This window comes from Sebastes umbrosus, chromosome 13 (genome assembly GCF_015220745.1).
Source record: "Sebastes umbrosus isolate fSebUmb1 chromosome 13, fSebUmb1.pri, whole genome shotgun sequence".
Taxonomy (NCBI): domain Eukaryota; kingdom Metazoa; phylum Chordata; class Actinopteri; order Perciformes; family Sebastidae; genus Sebastes; species Sebastes umbrosus.
This window is the reverse complement of record NC_051281.1, coordinates 480001-495000: the sequence shown is the minus strand read 5'-3', so window position 1 is coordinate 495000 and position 15000 is coordinate 480001. Positions and strand designations below refer to the sequence as shown.

Here is a 15000-nt window from a genome sequence, read left to right as displayed (position 1 = left end):
TAATAATAGTAATAATAATAATAATAATAGTAATAATAATAATAATAGTAATAATCTGATGAACAGGGTGACATTGTGATTCCTAGTCTGAGAGAAAACAGGAAGTTGTTTCATCTTGTTTGACGGACAGGAAGTAAAACTTCTCTGACAAGCCGTCAGTTCTCCGTTTTATCCCGGAGCTGTTAAATGTGCTTGTTTTGACCAGATGTTTGGTTTATAACTACATCCAGCTGCTGGACGTCCTAGTTCACGCTGTAGGAGATAATAAATCATAATGACCACAGTTACGTATTTAGGACCTCATCTTATCTCACCGTTGTCGTCGTTGTGTTCGCCGCAGCGACCGCCAGCAGATCTACATCGGCGACGACAACGCTCTGACTCTGGAGATCAGCGCTGAGAATCAGGGCGAGGGAGCCTACGAGGCCGAGCTCCACGTCTACCCTCCGCAGCAGGCCGACTTCACCGGGGTGGTCCGCAGCCAGGTAACCGCTCACCTGCAGCTATAACGCAGTCCTCCTCTACTCATTAGATATGTCTCTGAAGGACATAAATCCTGTCTGTGTCTGTGGTCAGAAGTCATAGTTGACGTCATGTTGAGTGTTGATGGAGCGGCTGCAGAGCCTGGCGCTGATCCAACCAAACTCCATTCAGAAAACAAGCATTTTAAAAGTCGTCTGCTTGTCGTCATGGTAACAGACCTGACGAAGCATGAATTCAGACTTTTTACTAATCAGCATCATTATGTAGATATTCCAGCATCATTTTTGATCTGTTTATTGATATTAAATCACAGCTCAATCTGTTTATTCTGGGTTCATAACGCAGTAGAGATGTGTGGTTGCTAGATACAGTCAGTGTGATGTCACTGTATGTGAATACAGCTCGCCGCCGGGTGACGTTATGAACCCAGACACGACGGCGTTTGGTTTTCTGACATATCTGAGACTTCACCAACATGTACATCAGGTCTCCCTAGATGTCCCGTTGTGGTTGTAATAAAGGGATTCTTGTGTATTGACGGACCCTCAGCCGTGAGAAACACACTCCTATTTCCTGCTTTCAGCTCAGAAAGTCCTCTTTACTAATAGATGCTATTTTATTTAGATTTCACATACTTTACTGGTATTTTTCAAATTTTTCATGTGTTTTTTGGATATTCTTTTTTTACTATTTTATTAATATTTTTCAGACATTTTTCACTAATAATTTTTCTAATAATACGGAGAGAATACGGATTTATTTCACTAATAATTCATATATTTTTCAATATGTTTTTTCACATATTTTACTAATAATTCTTTGGATACTTTTCAAATATTTCTGAATGTTTTTTCATGCTTTTAGCTCGTAGAAAGTCCTCTTTACAAATATATTTTATTATGTTTCGTTTTCACATATTTTACTAATATTTTTCAGACATTTTCCCGTATTTTTTCCCGGGTGATGTTATGAACCCAGACACGACGGCGTTTAGTTTTCTGACATATCTGAGACTTCACCAACATGTACGAAGCAGCAACAGAGGTTATTTCTTCCATGTTGATGGAGGAAAGGTGTGAACGCAGCGTGTAGATGTCCCGTTGTGGTTGTAATGTGATTGTGGTTTATCGACAGACCCTCAGCAGACTGTCCTGCGCCTACAAGAAGGAGAACCAGACCAAGATGGTGGTGTGTGACCTGGGAAACCCCATGAAGGGAGGAACCAAGGTCAGTGATCACATGACTGTACTGACCGCTCATCTCATGCTGCGTTCAGGGGGTGTAGGAGCTAATCTGACATGTTCATAGAGCCCAGTTTTATATTTTAATTTATTTTATTTAGTTCCAAACTAAAGTCAAAATTAATTTCTTAGAGCACCAGATTTAAATAATTTCTTAATATTTTTTGACGTATCTTTAACCTCTAACCTGATGTTGTCTCTTCCTGCTCTCCGATTGGTCCTCTGCCGTCTCTTCCTGCTCTCCGATTGGTCCTCTGCCGTCTCTTCCTGCTCTCCGATTGGTCCTCTGTCATCTCTTCCTGCTCTCTGATTGGTCCTCTGCCGTCTCTTCCTGCGCTGTGATTGGCCAGGTGCTGGCAGAGCTGCGGTTCAGCGTTCACCAGCTGTCGGAGGAGGACACCTCGGTGAAGTTTGACCTGCAGATAGTCAGGTACCGTCCACTGTCCCCGTCTTTAACTCATATGTTCAGGTTCAGTGTGACCTCCACCTCCAGAGGACATCATCACCTCTGATGTTCATCCAGAATAAACCTCCAGAAATCACCTCAGAAATCAGAGAGAACTCGTTTCCACCAGACGCTGCGGGGACTCGTCGTCAGATATTTCCTGATGAATGTTGGATGTGATGAATGAAAGTAAACTCAGAGCGTCTGTCTCCGCAGTACATCACCTGTTGAGTGTTTGAATGAGTTTATTTGTGCTTTAGAGCGTTTAACCGCCTGAAACAATCAGAACATAACTTTATTTTCATCATTCACAGCACCGCCGCGCTGTCTCCTTCTTCTAACGTCACCGCTCGCCCTCGCCCTCGCCCTCGCCCTCGCCATCTCTCTCTCTCTTTCTTTCTTTTTAAATGAGTCTGGAAGCATTTTACATTTTACAACTTTTAGGATGAAAAGATTTAAATAAGGTCTGTTGGAGTGTTCGTAATGGGAAGTTGATTGACCTAAAAAAAAACACGAAACAATGGTTGGTAGCGATGGATTCATCGTACCAGATTCATGATACCAGTATCGACCTTTTTTTCTGACATTTTTCCGACTTTTTTTTTTTTGCCTTTCTTCCGACTTTTTATAGAATTTTTGGGGGTTTTTTCAGAGATTTTTCAGACTTTTTTCAGTCTTTATTTCCGGGCCTTTTCTGGGCTTTTTTTTACATTTTACTTTATTTTCCTTTTTTCTGACATTTTTCAGGCTTGTTTCAGAGATTTTCCAAATTTCTTTTGGACATTTTTCCGACTTTTTTTTTGCATTTCTTCCAGCTTTTTATGGACATTTTTGGGGCTTTTTTCAGAGTTTTCCAGGCTTTTGTTGTTGTTTTTTTTCTTTTTTACATTTTTTCGACTTTTCTTTCGCCTTTTTTCTGACATTTTTCGGGCTGGTACCGATGGATTCATCAGGTTTTCTAGTAGGTTTCATATGATACCAGTATCTTACCTCTAGCTTTATAACTGATCCACTACAACCTAAAAATCACAAGTTGCGTTAAAGAAATTAGTGGCGTTAAAAATAATTTGCGTTAACACGTTATTATCGCGTTGTCTTTGATAACTAGTGAAACTATTTTTGGGTCTTAATGTGGCACACAGTAATTAACAGGAAACTCTGTACAGAGAAACATAATCATCTAAAGTGAACTGAAGCTCTCGGTCCGCGTTCGATAAGATCCAACGTTAATGAGACTTTATATAATATCATGAGACTAGAGAACGATGTGTGTTTCAGAGAGAGAGAGAGAGAGAGAGAGAGAGAGTCTGAATGGGTGAACATCTCATCAGCATTCATCAGAGCAGAGCTGCTTTTATTCCAACACTCATTTAAATGACAAAAAGCTGAAAGTGTGAAGGAAGCAGCTCCCAGACGACTCGGGTCTGGATGTTAATGACAGGAAGACTTCTTCAGGAAGACGTGCACTCACAGGTTTTTACTGAACCAGTACAACTAACCCTTATTTATAAAGAGTTAAACATGATGATGACCATTTCTTGAAGTGTCAGCATGACGTCTTAAAGTGTCCTCGTGTGTTTTGGGGTAGTAAGAACTTCAACCTACTGTCACCAGATACGTCCCCTCGGTGAAGCTGCTGATTCTTCCACTGATATTATATTATGATATTAAAGTTGTTGAAACTGAACTCAGTTTATTCAGACATTTACAACAGTTTAAAAGCTTTAAACGTCTTTTACACAGACCTGTGAAATATTTGTATTTCTCTGGATACATGTTGAAGTCATATATGGAGGACGGAAACTGCCAAAAAAAAAAAAAAAAATGTCATTAAATGTAGCAAAAATAATATTATAATAATAATATCACCCCTTATTTATTTCCCCAAACTTATTTATTTCTGTATTCTTTTCTCTTTACATTTCTGCTCCATTATGTAAATGAGGGGTCTGTCACTCAACATGTGGCATCACAAATAAAGGCGTGAAGCGCAAATAAAAAAAAATCATACATTAATAAATAAATACATAAATAAATACATACATTTAAAATGAAATATAAAATAAATTAAAAATTATAATAAATAAAAAATAAATAAATAAAAAGGGAAAATTAAACAAGAGTAAATAAATAAGGGAATTAATACAAAGATAAATAAATAAATAACAAATTAAAACAGAAATATCAATTTATGTCACATTTTATCAATTAATTAATGACTACATTTATTTTTAATGTTATTTTTGCTTCATTTAATGACATATTTATTTATTTATTAATGGAGTCATTTATTTATTTATTAATTTATTTTTGTCATGAGCCTCAGTAACTCAGGTGAAAGGCAGCAGCACCACCTAGTGGCTGCTTCTATTACAGACCCTAACATCCATCTGTTTCATGTTACATCTGTTTTATAGAATATATTTTATTGCTCTTTGTTTAGTTTATATTTAATCACGCTGAGATGATAAATGATGTTTCCTTTATGTGTTTCAGCTCCAATCAGTTCAACAACACGAGTCCTCGAGTCTCCAGCGTCACCCAGCTGGCCATCCTTGCCAAGGTCTTCATCAGAGGGTAAAGGAACGCTGTGATTGACCAATCAGAATCAAGTATTCAACACAGCCGTGTAATAAATATATATATATGTGTGTGTGGTGTGTGTGTGTGTGTGTTCCCAGGACGTCGTCTCCCGCTCAGGTGCTGCTTCCCATCGCCAACTGGAAACCTAAAGAGCCTCCTCGTCACGGAGACGACATCGGACCTCAGATAGTACACGTCTACGAGGTATACAGATATATATATGTATATATATATATATATATATACATACATATGTATGTATATATATATATATATACATATGTATGTATGTATTAGATGTTAGATATTAGCAGTGGTGAATGTAACTAAGATCGATGCCTCCCCCCGTCTCAGCTCCTGAACAGCGGGCCCAGTACCATCAGTAAGGCGGCGTTGGAGGTGAAGTGGCCGTACCGGTATAAGAACGGCTCGCTGCTCTACATCACCCATTTCGACACCGACGGACCGATCAACTGTACCACCGACGTGGAGATCAACCCGCTCAACGTCTCCGTGGTGAGAAACATATTTCACTAATAATTTTTCATGTATTTTTCAATATTTTGTTCACATATTTTGCTAATTCTTTTTGGGCTATTTTTCACATATTTCTTCATGCTTTCAGCTCGCAGAAAGTCCTCTTTAGGACAGACATTGTTTTACAATTTTTTCACATATTTCACTAATAATTTTTCTTATAATACGGACAGAATAAAGAATTATTTCACATATAATTTGAATATTTTTCAGATATTTTTCAATATTTTTTTAGCTTATAGAAAGTCCTCTTAATAAATAAATGTGATTTGTTTAGTTTTTAAATGTTTTAAACAGATTTTTCAGATATTTTTTGATTTTGTTTCTCATATATTTTAATTATTATTATATTAATTGTGATTTACTTCTCATAACATGACAATAAATAATGTGAAAGTATACAGAGGCTCATAGACTGCCCTGCATCTACCGGGGCTCATTAAAACATTTTAGGATGAATTATCTGCATGTCAGTGTTTAATATCAAACTTCATTTATGATATTTGACTTTAATAATGAATCATTTTAATGTGTGTGTTAGAACACGTTGACCTCGGGAGGGGGAGGGGGGAACACCAGCGTGGTTCCTCCCAGAGAACGAGAGACGGAGGGACGGAACCGAAACCTCGTCCGTGAGAAGAGAGACCTGGAGGCACGAGACGCTCAGAACGACCTGCAAATACTGGTACGCACTCACACGCACACGCACACACACGCACGCACGCACACACACACGCACACGCACATACAATGTGATGATGCTCAGGGTAAATGTCATGGCCAAAGGCTCCATTGTGTGCTTATTGTGTATTTTAGAGCCAGATTCCTTTTCAAGAGGTAGAAAACCCATTTGGCACACTTTGTGTATCCCAGTGGTCCAGATGGAGAGTCCGCCTGGTCCTATCCGGACTAAAACCTTTTAGAATCTATGTGCGTTGTGTTATTTATATCTGCTTTGGCTCAGTTGTAGTCGAGGAGTTGCTGAATGGATTCAGAGGCGTCTCTGTGCACGGCATCATTTATATAATGCTGTTATCCACTGTCTCATCTAGAGAACAGCTTAGGAGAGGATAAAAATGTTTTCCTTTGGTTCATCCCAGTTTACTCAGACATAGTAACAGTCACAGTGTTACTGACACTGGGGATGAATTCTCTGAGGTCTGACGCCGGGATCAGACTCCAGGATATTTTAGTCTTTGACGATGGTCACCATGTCAGATCTAACGATCACAGCGCCATAAAGTCTTGCAGTGTCTCACGTATGACCATGACCGATCACGGCACGTCGTATTCCACGATCAAGCGCGAGTTCAGACGTCATCTGGGAGGCGGTCGAAGTGACTGTCGATCGTGGCGACAGAAGCGTTGTGTGTGATGCTGGCGGTCGGGTGTTGAGAACATAAAAAGAAAAGAAAGAAAAAAGGGTTGTGGATGTTCTCCTGGGCGGCACAGAGAGGACGGGACGGGCTGTCCATGAAGTGCTTCCTCTATTACACGCCAACATTAGTCTTTTTGGACTCCATCATGGTTCTCCCTCGACCAGACGTCAGACAGGCCAGGCACAGCTGCCACAACTCAATGAATGTTTCGTCAGTGTGGTTGTCCCACCTGACGGCAGCAAACATCCCTCCTCCCTTTCTCCATGTCTGTTTATTACCACATGACCTGACTGCGACTGCGCGCCGGAGAGAGCAGCTGATTGGTCAAAGCAAAGGAACACGTCGTTGGAGATGACGTCACACTAGGCGTGTCGAGACGAAACATTCTGACAGGCTAGACTTTTCCTCGGGGTGTCGTGGGGCGCCCCAGACTTGGCGTCGGTTGTCGTGTACTATGACACACTACACCAGATAAGAGGATCGATTTTTGCACACGACACTCATTTATCGTTCCCGATCCCCTACGCTGGCCGTGTCGGGCTGTAATCGGGCTGATATCGTGGAGTTTGAACCGAGCATTACCTCGGGCATTACAGACCAAGATCATTCAGATGGACCTGCTAGTTGTGGAGCTATTGTTGTTTTATTCTGGGTCTGTCTGTCAGAGGACATCATGTTAAAGACTTCTGTTAAAACAATGAATCTTTAAAGTACAACATCTACTAACTTACGTGTGTGTGTGTGTGTGTGTGTGTGTGTGTGTGTGTGTGTGTGTGTGTGTGTTTGCAGGACTGCAGCACAGCAGAGTGTCTGCGTCTGAAATGTCAGGTCGGTCGTCTGGAGAGGAGGAAGAACGCCATCCTCTTCATCTACTCCAACCTGGATGTCAAAAACTTCCTGAAGGTAACCGTAGGAGAGGAAGACGCTCCTCTGAGGATCAGCAGGTTTTGTGCTCTTCTTTTCCAGCCTTATTCTTTTATATTAGCTTAGATTTGTGTTATTGTTATTTTTCAGGCTGAGAATCAGAACCGTTCGTACGTGGTCCGATCGACGGCGTCCTTCAGCGTCATCGAGATGCCGTACAAGAACCTGGCGACGGAGCTGCCGTCCAACAGCACCACTGTAATACACCAGTCATCAGCATGTTAATGATTTAAAGAGAGTTCTCTAAATGTTTGTTTCCTCTTGTGCAGATTATAATAGATTATATAGATTATAATAGATTATATAGATTATATAGATTATAATAGATTATAATAGATTATATAGATTATATAGATTATAATAGATTATATAGATTATAATAGATTATATAGATTATAATAGATTTAGATTATAATAGATTATATAGATTATAATAGATTATATAGATTATAATAGATTATAATAGATTATATAGATTATATAGATTATAATAGATTATATAGATTATAATAGATTTAGATTATAATAGATTATATAGATTATAATATATTATATAGATTTTAATAGATTTAGATTATAATAGATAATAATAGATTATATAGATTATAATATATTATATAGATTATAATATATTTAGATTATAATAGATAATAATAGTTTATAGATTATAATATATTATATAGATTATAATAGATTTAGATTATAATAGATAATAATAGATTATATAGATTATAATAGATAATATAGATTATAATAGATTATGTAGATTATAATAGATTATGTAGATTATAATAGATTATATAGATTATAATAGATTCAGATTATAATAGATTATATAGATTATAATAGATTATATAGATTATAATATATATAGATTATATGCAGTGTGTAAACAGGAGTGTGTGTTTTCAGGTGAGTGTGTCGGTGACGTGGTTGGCAGAAGGTCTTCAGCCGATACCGGCCTGGGTGGTGGCTCTGGCTGTACTGGCAGGACTGCTGCTGCTGGCGCTGCTCATCTTCATCATGTACAAGGTGAGAAACAAACACTGCACATGTTTTTAATATGTATAAAGCCTTTAGTGTCTCCAGAGGGAGCTGCTCAGGGACGTCTGATAGATGTCCTCAAGGGAGTCCGCGTGAGTTGAAGACTGCAAATTAGAAAGAAGAGACCCGGCGGCGCCGGAATGGGGTTTGCGGTGCGGGGGGGGATGACGTCGGCTAACACAGGATTTAGTGGCTGCGGTGGGTGGACCTTGGACCCACTAGCCCAGCGGTCAGCATCCTGCGTCTCTTCAGCTCCTCTCCAGTGGCTCCCTGTCGATCTTTAAAGATCCCAAATTCCCAAAATGTCCTTTTAGCATAATGACCCCATGAAGAGTGCTTCATGGGGTCAAAACGTTGTCGGTTCCAACATGCATATGTGTACGTTTTGTGGAGATTGGAGGCTTTCATCTGCACCAGAGCTCGTGGAGTTTGGCCTGGTATTTAACCCAAACTGATTGAGGAACTGGAGGTGCTTGTTGCCCATAAAAGTCCAGAACTGCTGATAATTGAAGTCATTTTTTTCAACCAATGAATTTGAGCTGTTGCTCCTGTAGTGTGACCTAGAAATCATTTTGTGCGGCACTTTATAGGCGGACGTTTTACTGACGTCGCTTTCAGTCCAACGTGGCGGAAGCGTAGCTCTGCTGCTGGGCGCTGATGTTGCTGATGGAACGAACAATTGACTTTCACTTCTTATCAATATACGCTCTTTGGCTCCAGTACTAAAATGTTATTATCTTCTCTTCCTCCTCAGTTGGGTTTCTTTAAGCGGGTCCGCCCCCCCCAGGAGGACTCCACTGAGAAGGAGCAGCTGCAGCCGGAGGAGAACGGCAACACGGACGCCTAGAGGTCATAGAGGTCAAAGGAAGGAAGTCCAGGAGAGACACATTCAGGGTAAAATGGCCGTGGAGATGATTTCACTGTATTCACTGTTGAGTGTCAGATAATGGTACTGGGTTAGGTTTTAATAAGGGTGTTTTTCTTTTGTTCTTATTAGTCATGTTGTGTTTGTGCCAAAAGAGAAGCTCCGCCTGCGTTACACGGGTCCCAGATGAAATCCTCAAAGCTCAATGTTTTAGGAACATTTTGGGAAATGTTCTTTGTTGCAGAGAGAGAGATGTTCAGATGGACACCGAGCAGCTGCTTAGCTTAGCTTAGCATAAATACTGGAAACAGCTAGCCTGGCTCTGTCCAAAGGTAACGCCAGCCCGGCTAACGGCCAATCCCCACTGAAAGCCTTTTGATGCAAGCGAGCCATGCTATCTGTTTCCAGTCTTTATGCTAAGCTAAGCTACCCAGCTGCTGGCTCTAGCTTCATATCGACCGTGCAGACATCTAAAAATAGTTCCCAAAATGTCCTTTTAGCATAATGACCAAAACGTTGTCGGTTCCAATATGCATATGTTTAAGTTTTGTGGAGATTGGAGGCTTTCGTCTGCACCAGAGCTCGTGGAGTTTGGCCTGATATTGAACCCAAACTGATTGAGGAACTGGAGGTGCTTGTTGCCCACTAAAGTCCAGAACTGCTGATAAATTGAAGTCATTTTTTTTTCAACCAATGAATTTGAGCTGTTGCTCCTGTAGTGTGACCTCTGTGGGTCTGTAAAGGACAGAAGATCTGGACTCTGGGATAGTCTGAGATCAGATTCTGCTCCGAGGTTAGCCGTGAAGCTATCTCCATTAGCTCCCGTAAAGGGCTAGCCAGCCTGGGATCATCCTCCCTATGTTCTTGATATAAACCAACATTGTAAGAGATTGGTGAGGGATATCTTCGTCGTTCGAATTGCAAAAGAACGAAGAGAGACGGACGTTTCAAATGCAGTTTGAATGGTAAAAATGTGTCCAGCCACTGTGGAGATATCAACGTCTAAAGTCAAGAATCAGTCCTGATAACATCAGTAGGCTGTAGGTGATGTTAACATACAGCAGGGTCCTCCCAGGGTCCATGCAAAATACAATACAATGAAAACAAATGCCTTATTGCAGCGACGTGATTAATTGTATTATTCAGCAGTATATATGAGACAGCAATAGTGCAGCAATAAGTGAGATAATCTGCATTCAGGTCTCTGTATTTTTGGATGAAGATGGTTTATTGTGCTACGATGATGATATGGGATGATGAGGAGTGTTACAGTAATATATTTACTCTGATATATTCTTTCTGCTTTCTGTGTGTGTGTCGGGGGGGGGGTTGAGTCATTACTGCTCTGCTTTGGGATTTTGGTGTATTTAGTATTTTTTATGTATTTCCCACAAAACCATGGTGATAATTGCGATAGTGAGTCCGGCTCATTTCAACTCCATCAAGAAATGTATTTTTTCCTTCTTCTTTTTTTTTATAGAAAATGATGTTTGGGTGGACGATCAATGCAAGTGATGAGTTTGGAATTTGTAAACTTGACCATTGGCTTAACGCCCCCCACCCTCCCCTCAGTATTTGGATTTCTTAACGGTGTACAAGAAGCATTTAAAAAAAAAAAAAAAAAAGGTGTAAGTGATCAAACTTAAACTTCAATCGTTAGCATGTCTGGCTAGCTAGCTTACTAGCACACTACTACACTGGAAGTGTACGAACGGACGAAGCCGAATTGAGGCACAGCACTAGAGTTGTTAGCCCCAGACTGTTAGCATGATATCATGGAACTGATCTTCGGAACGACTCATTTTGACTCACTCAGAATGAACACACTAACATGCTCATCCGGCTCTTAACAACAGAGGAGTGCTCTCCGGCGCGGCGCTGAAGGGCGAAAAGTGTACGAAACACCGCTAGTCTACGTTAGACATAAAGACCAGTTTTGTGAGATTCTCGTCATAAAACGAATCAGCTGGAAGCATTGAAAAAAATGACTATGAATTTTGACGATAGATCTGCCGCCATTATTGTCATCGTAAACCGTACGTGCGCCGTGCACGAGAACAGAAAGACTGACCAGCGTAGCAACAGTAACTAAGGAGGGCGGGGCTTAACGAACAGTCAGTTAGCGACAGTTGGAACTTTCCCGCCCTGCACTGAGGCTTCTTTGTTTTCCACTTGTTGTCTTTTTTTTTTTTAAATAGTATTATTTTTTTTGTAACTGGCAGCTTTGCTGAGAACAAAAATGAGAAAAGCAGGTTGCCATTTTATCTTCCGGGGAGTTTGTGAGTGACGGTGTGTGTGTGAGTGTATATATAAAAAAATACAAAAAAACCCAACTTTGCTATGAATTTACCCATATTGGGTTTGCATCATGAATTAATGTTAATGATAATTTTAAATATATATATTAATCCATTTAACAATCACAATGAAATAACTCCACGGGAACACTTTTAGCACATTGTACGTCGTTTTGTTTTCTTATTTACTGCTTTGGTGTTCACGCTGAATATCCTCAACTGCCGTCATGATCTCATTAGAAGTTAGTGAGGGATGCATCGATACAGGAAAATAGACTTTAAATCTCCTGTTCATATCTCAGTCGCTTGCAGTTAGAACATGTAAAAAGTTGGATTTTTCACTTCATATATTGTTTAAAGTTTAAAAATGACATTAAACCATTTTACGAGGGTTTATGTGCTGGACTATTTCCTGGCCGGTTGCAGTGACTTCATCTTTACGCTGAGCTAACTGTGCTAGCTGTAGCTTCATATTAAAGACTTAAGACTATCAATCTTCTCATCTAATAAGTGTATTTCCCAAAATATTCAACTGTTACTTTAAAACTTGGTATTTCTCTATGATATTAAATATTCCTGACGGAGTTTTGATGGCTTTGCTAGCATCAGAGCTATCTTGTTTGATAATCATTAAAGACCCTGAAAACTTAGTTTCTAATCTTTAATATTTCTAAACAGCAAAGTTTTAAAAATACACTCTTATAACAGTATTTAGAGTTTAACCCTCAAAAACATCAGGACTTGTTGGTTTGTTCAGATTTGATTTTGATGTAAATGTTGCTGAATTCTTTTTTGGTGCACAAGAAAGCCTTTTTCTTGTTGAATCCCGCCATCTTCAAACCAGCGAGACGAGTTCAGTTAAAGTTGACAAATACAAGAATATTTCATGTGAAACGACCACAACTCCTCCAACGTTAAACTGCGTATTCATGTTGAACCTCAGAGCAAGAAGCTGATTGAGAAAATAGGTTTTGAGGGTCTTTAGGTCAGTTTATTAAAGCTGATAAATGCTCAGTACGCATCAACATTTATTACACTACCATCATGTGTGAAGTCTGGACCAATCACAACAGGCCATTGACGTTACAATAAGTTATCTCGGCATTAAAAATGTTTTAGAAAAAGATTTCTGTCATAATCAACCAGATGCACTGGTCGCCTTCCACAGCACGGTAGCAATCATTTCTGTTTTAGCAAGACTACCAGTTGGAAAACAGATTTAACTTCTGTAATTAAAAGACATAAATGACCTTGGCCCATCCAGAATTGAAATCCTGGCACTGCGCCTGCATTGTAGGTAAAAAAGAAAGAAAGATTAAAGTCGTACATTTATAAGAAAAAATGTGGATATTCTCTGAAAATATATAAATTTGCGAGAAAAGAACTCTGGAAAACTTGTTTTGTTTTTTGTCAAGGAGCCACATCGCTTCACTTTGTAAGGTTGGATCATCAAATTTGTGACTTAAGTCCCAGGGAGTTTTTTCTCGCAAATGTTTGACTTCATAATCTCAGAGAATATTCAAGTTGTTTTCTTGTAAATTTATGAGTTTTTTTAAATGTACAACTTCAATCTTGAAGTTCTTTCTCTGAATATTACCCCTTCCCCCAGCTCCGTTAATATTATTGTTATTTTTGATTTTTTTTTCACCTACAATGGCCCTAATATGCCGTTGTACACTGCACTCTTCAAACTTTTTATAACGATTTTTCTAAGGATGTTTGTGTTTTTTCACTCATTCACCAGCAGGACTGAAGTCAGTTCACTCAGTCAGCAACTTACTGAAATATCTGTGGTGACTTCTCTCATTCTCTCACAGCTGAATTATAGAAAAGGTTTATATATTTTATTATATAAGGGGAGCCTAAAGGAAGAAGTAAAAGTGACTGAACATAGTGATCTGAAGTCTTTCTGTCGTGTTTGAGGGGTTGTAACTGTGTTTTATATTTAATACTACCGTCCTTCTGTCTGTCTTTCTTTCTTTCTGCCATGAGAACATTTATGGACTGTTTTTGATGTTTGTATTCTTTCACCTAGAGAATAAAAAAAATAACTATTTCATAAAGAGATGATTTCAACTTTGAAATAAACTGATTTGTTCACATTTTATTTTATTTGTTTTGTCTTGATGTTGTTATTTTTATTAAAGTCTAAAGGTCGAACCTGTGATCTCTTAATGTAAAATTAGTTAGTTATTGAAATTAGCTCCACCTTTACACATTAATACCTCAATAATCATAATCCAATAATATATATATATAACTATAAAGCAACACAATCTGTCTGTCTTGAGAGGTCGTGTCTAGCAGGTAACCCGCGAGACTCTCTGCCCGATGACCTATCCTAACCTTAACTACTAATTCAGTTTTCAAGGTCAATGCATAACCCTAACTCAACTCGTAAGTGACCTTCTAGACCCAACCATCGGTCTAGTGATTTGTCAAATTTGATGCAATTTGGACACACGACACGTTCAATATTAATAAACTTTGAATAAACAAGTGACCACCGTTGTGCTCAGCAGTGGGCTCTGCAGATTACCATGTTGTCATGACAGACACATTTTTTAAATTTCTTTTATAAAGTTTTTCATGGGTTGCGTATAACAGCACAGTTGTCATAGCTTTATATTCATATTCATTGAGGTCATTCTTAAATAAAGGAAAGAAAGGTTTAGAACGACTGAATTTGCATTTGTGGATGTGGTATTTAGCAAGTAAATATAAAATACAAAATATTTAAAATAAAATAACAGATTTATTATGAAACATTTCCTTTACTTTCCATCTTAAACACACCACGAAAACATCCTTTGAATAAAAAATCTGCAATGAAAAACGTTTAGATGAACTCTAAGATGTCTGACCAAAATCTGTGAAACATTTTCATCTGATTTTGTACAAAAGGAGCATCAATGTCCCTTTTATATCTGTTTATAAAAACAGTTTGCCAGTAGAACCTGTGAATTAATTTCAACGTTACTTCTCTCTATATTTGAGAGGCAAGGAGACACGTTCTCTATTATACCATTCCAAAATGGGTTTTATTATGTAAGGAACTGTGAATCCTACAGGATCGAGTACCCAAAAAAAGCTGGATTGCGTTCCAACCGAACTTTCCTTCACCTCCATGGAGTCAACAGCAGCAGCGGGCCGCCTGCAGGAGCCTGCAGGAGCCGCTACGCTCTGCTAGGACAGCTGGAAC

The 15000-nt window shown here is 39.0% G+C and overlaps 1 protein-coding gene across 1 annotated transcript in view; it reads left to right on the top strand.

The window, feature by feature from the left end:
- The window catches only part of itgav (integrin, alpha V), a 38893-nt gene extending 24988 nt beyond the window's left edge, over positions 1-13905 (top strand). The window contains exons 22-32 of the mRNA XM_037789364.1: positions 341-485; positions 1618-1710; positions 2075-2154; positions 4666-4746; positions 4851-4956; positions 5107-5268; positions 5831-5974; positions 7458-7571; positions 7683-7790; positions 8505-8624; positions 9391-13905. Of these exons, the coding sequence (XP_037645292.1) occupies positions 341-485; positions 1618-1710; positions 2075-2154; positions 4666-4746; positions 4851-4956; positions 5107-5268; positions 5831-5974; positions 7458-7571; positions 7683-7790; positions 8505-8624; positions 9391-9483 (1246 nt within the window). The 3' untranslated portion in view covers positions 9484-13905. The remainder of the gene's footprint in view (positions 1-340; positions 486-1617; positions 1711-2074; positions 2155-4665; positions 4747-4850; positions 4957-5106; positions 5269-5830; positions 5975-7457; positions 7572-7682; positions 7791-8504; positions 8625-9390) is intronic.
- The last annotated feature ends 1095 nt before the right edge of the window (positions 13906-15000 follow it).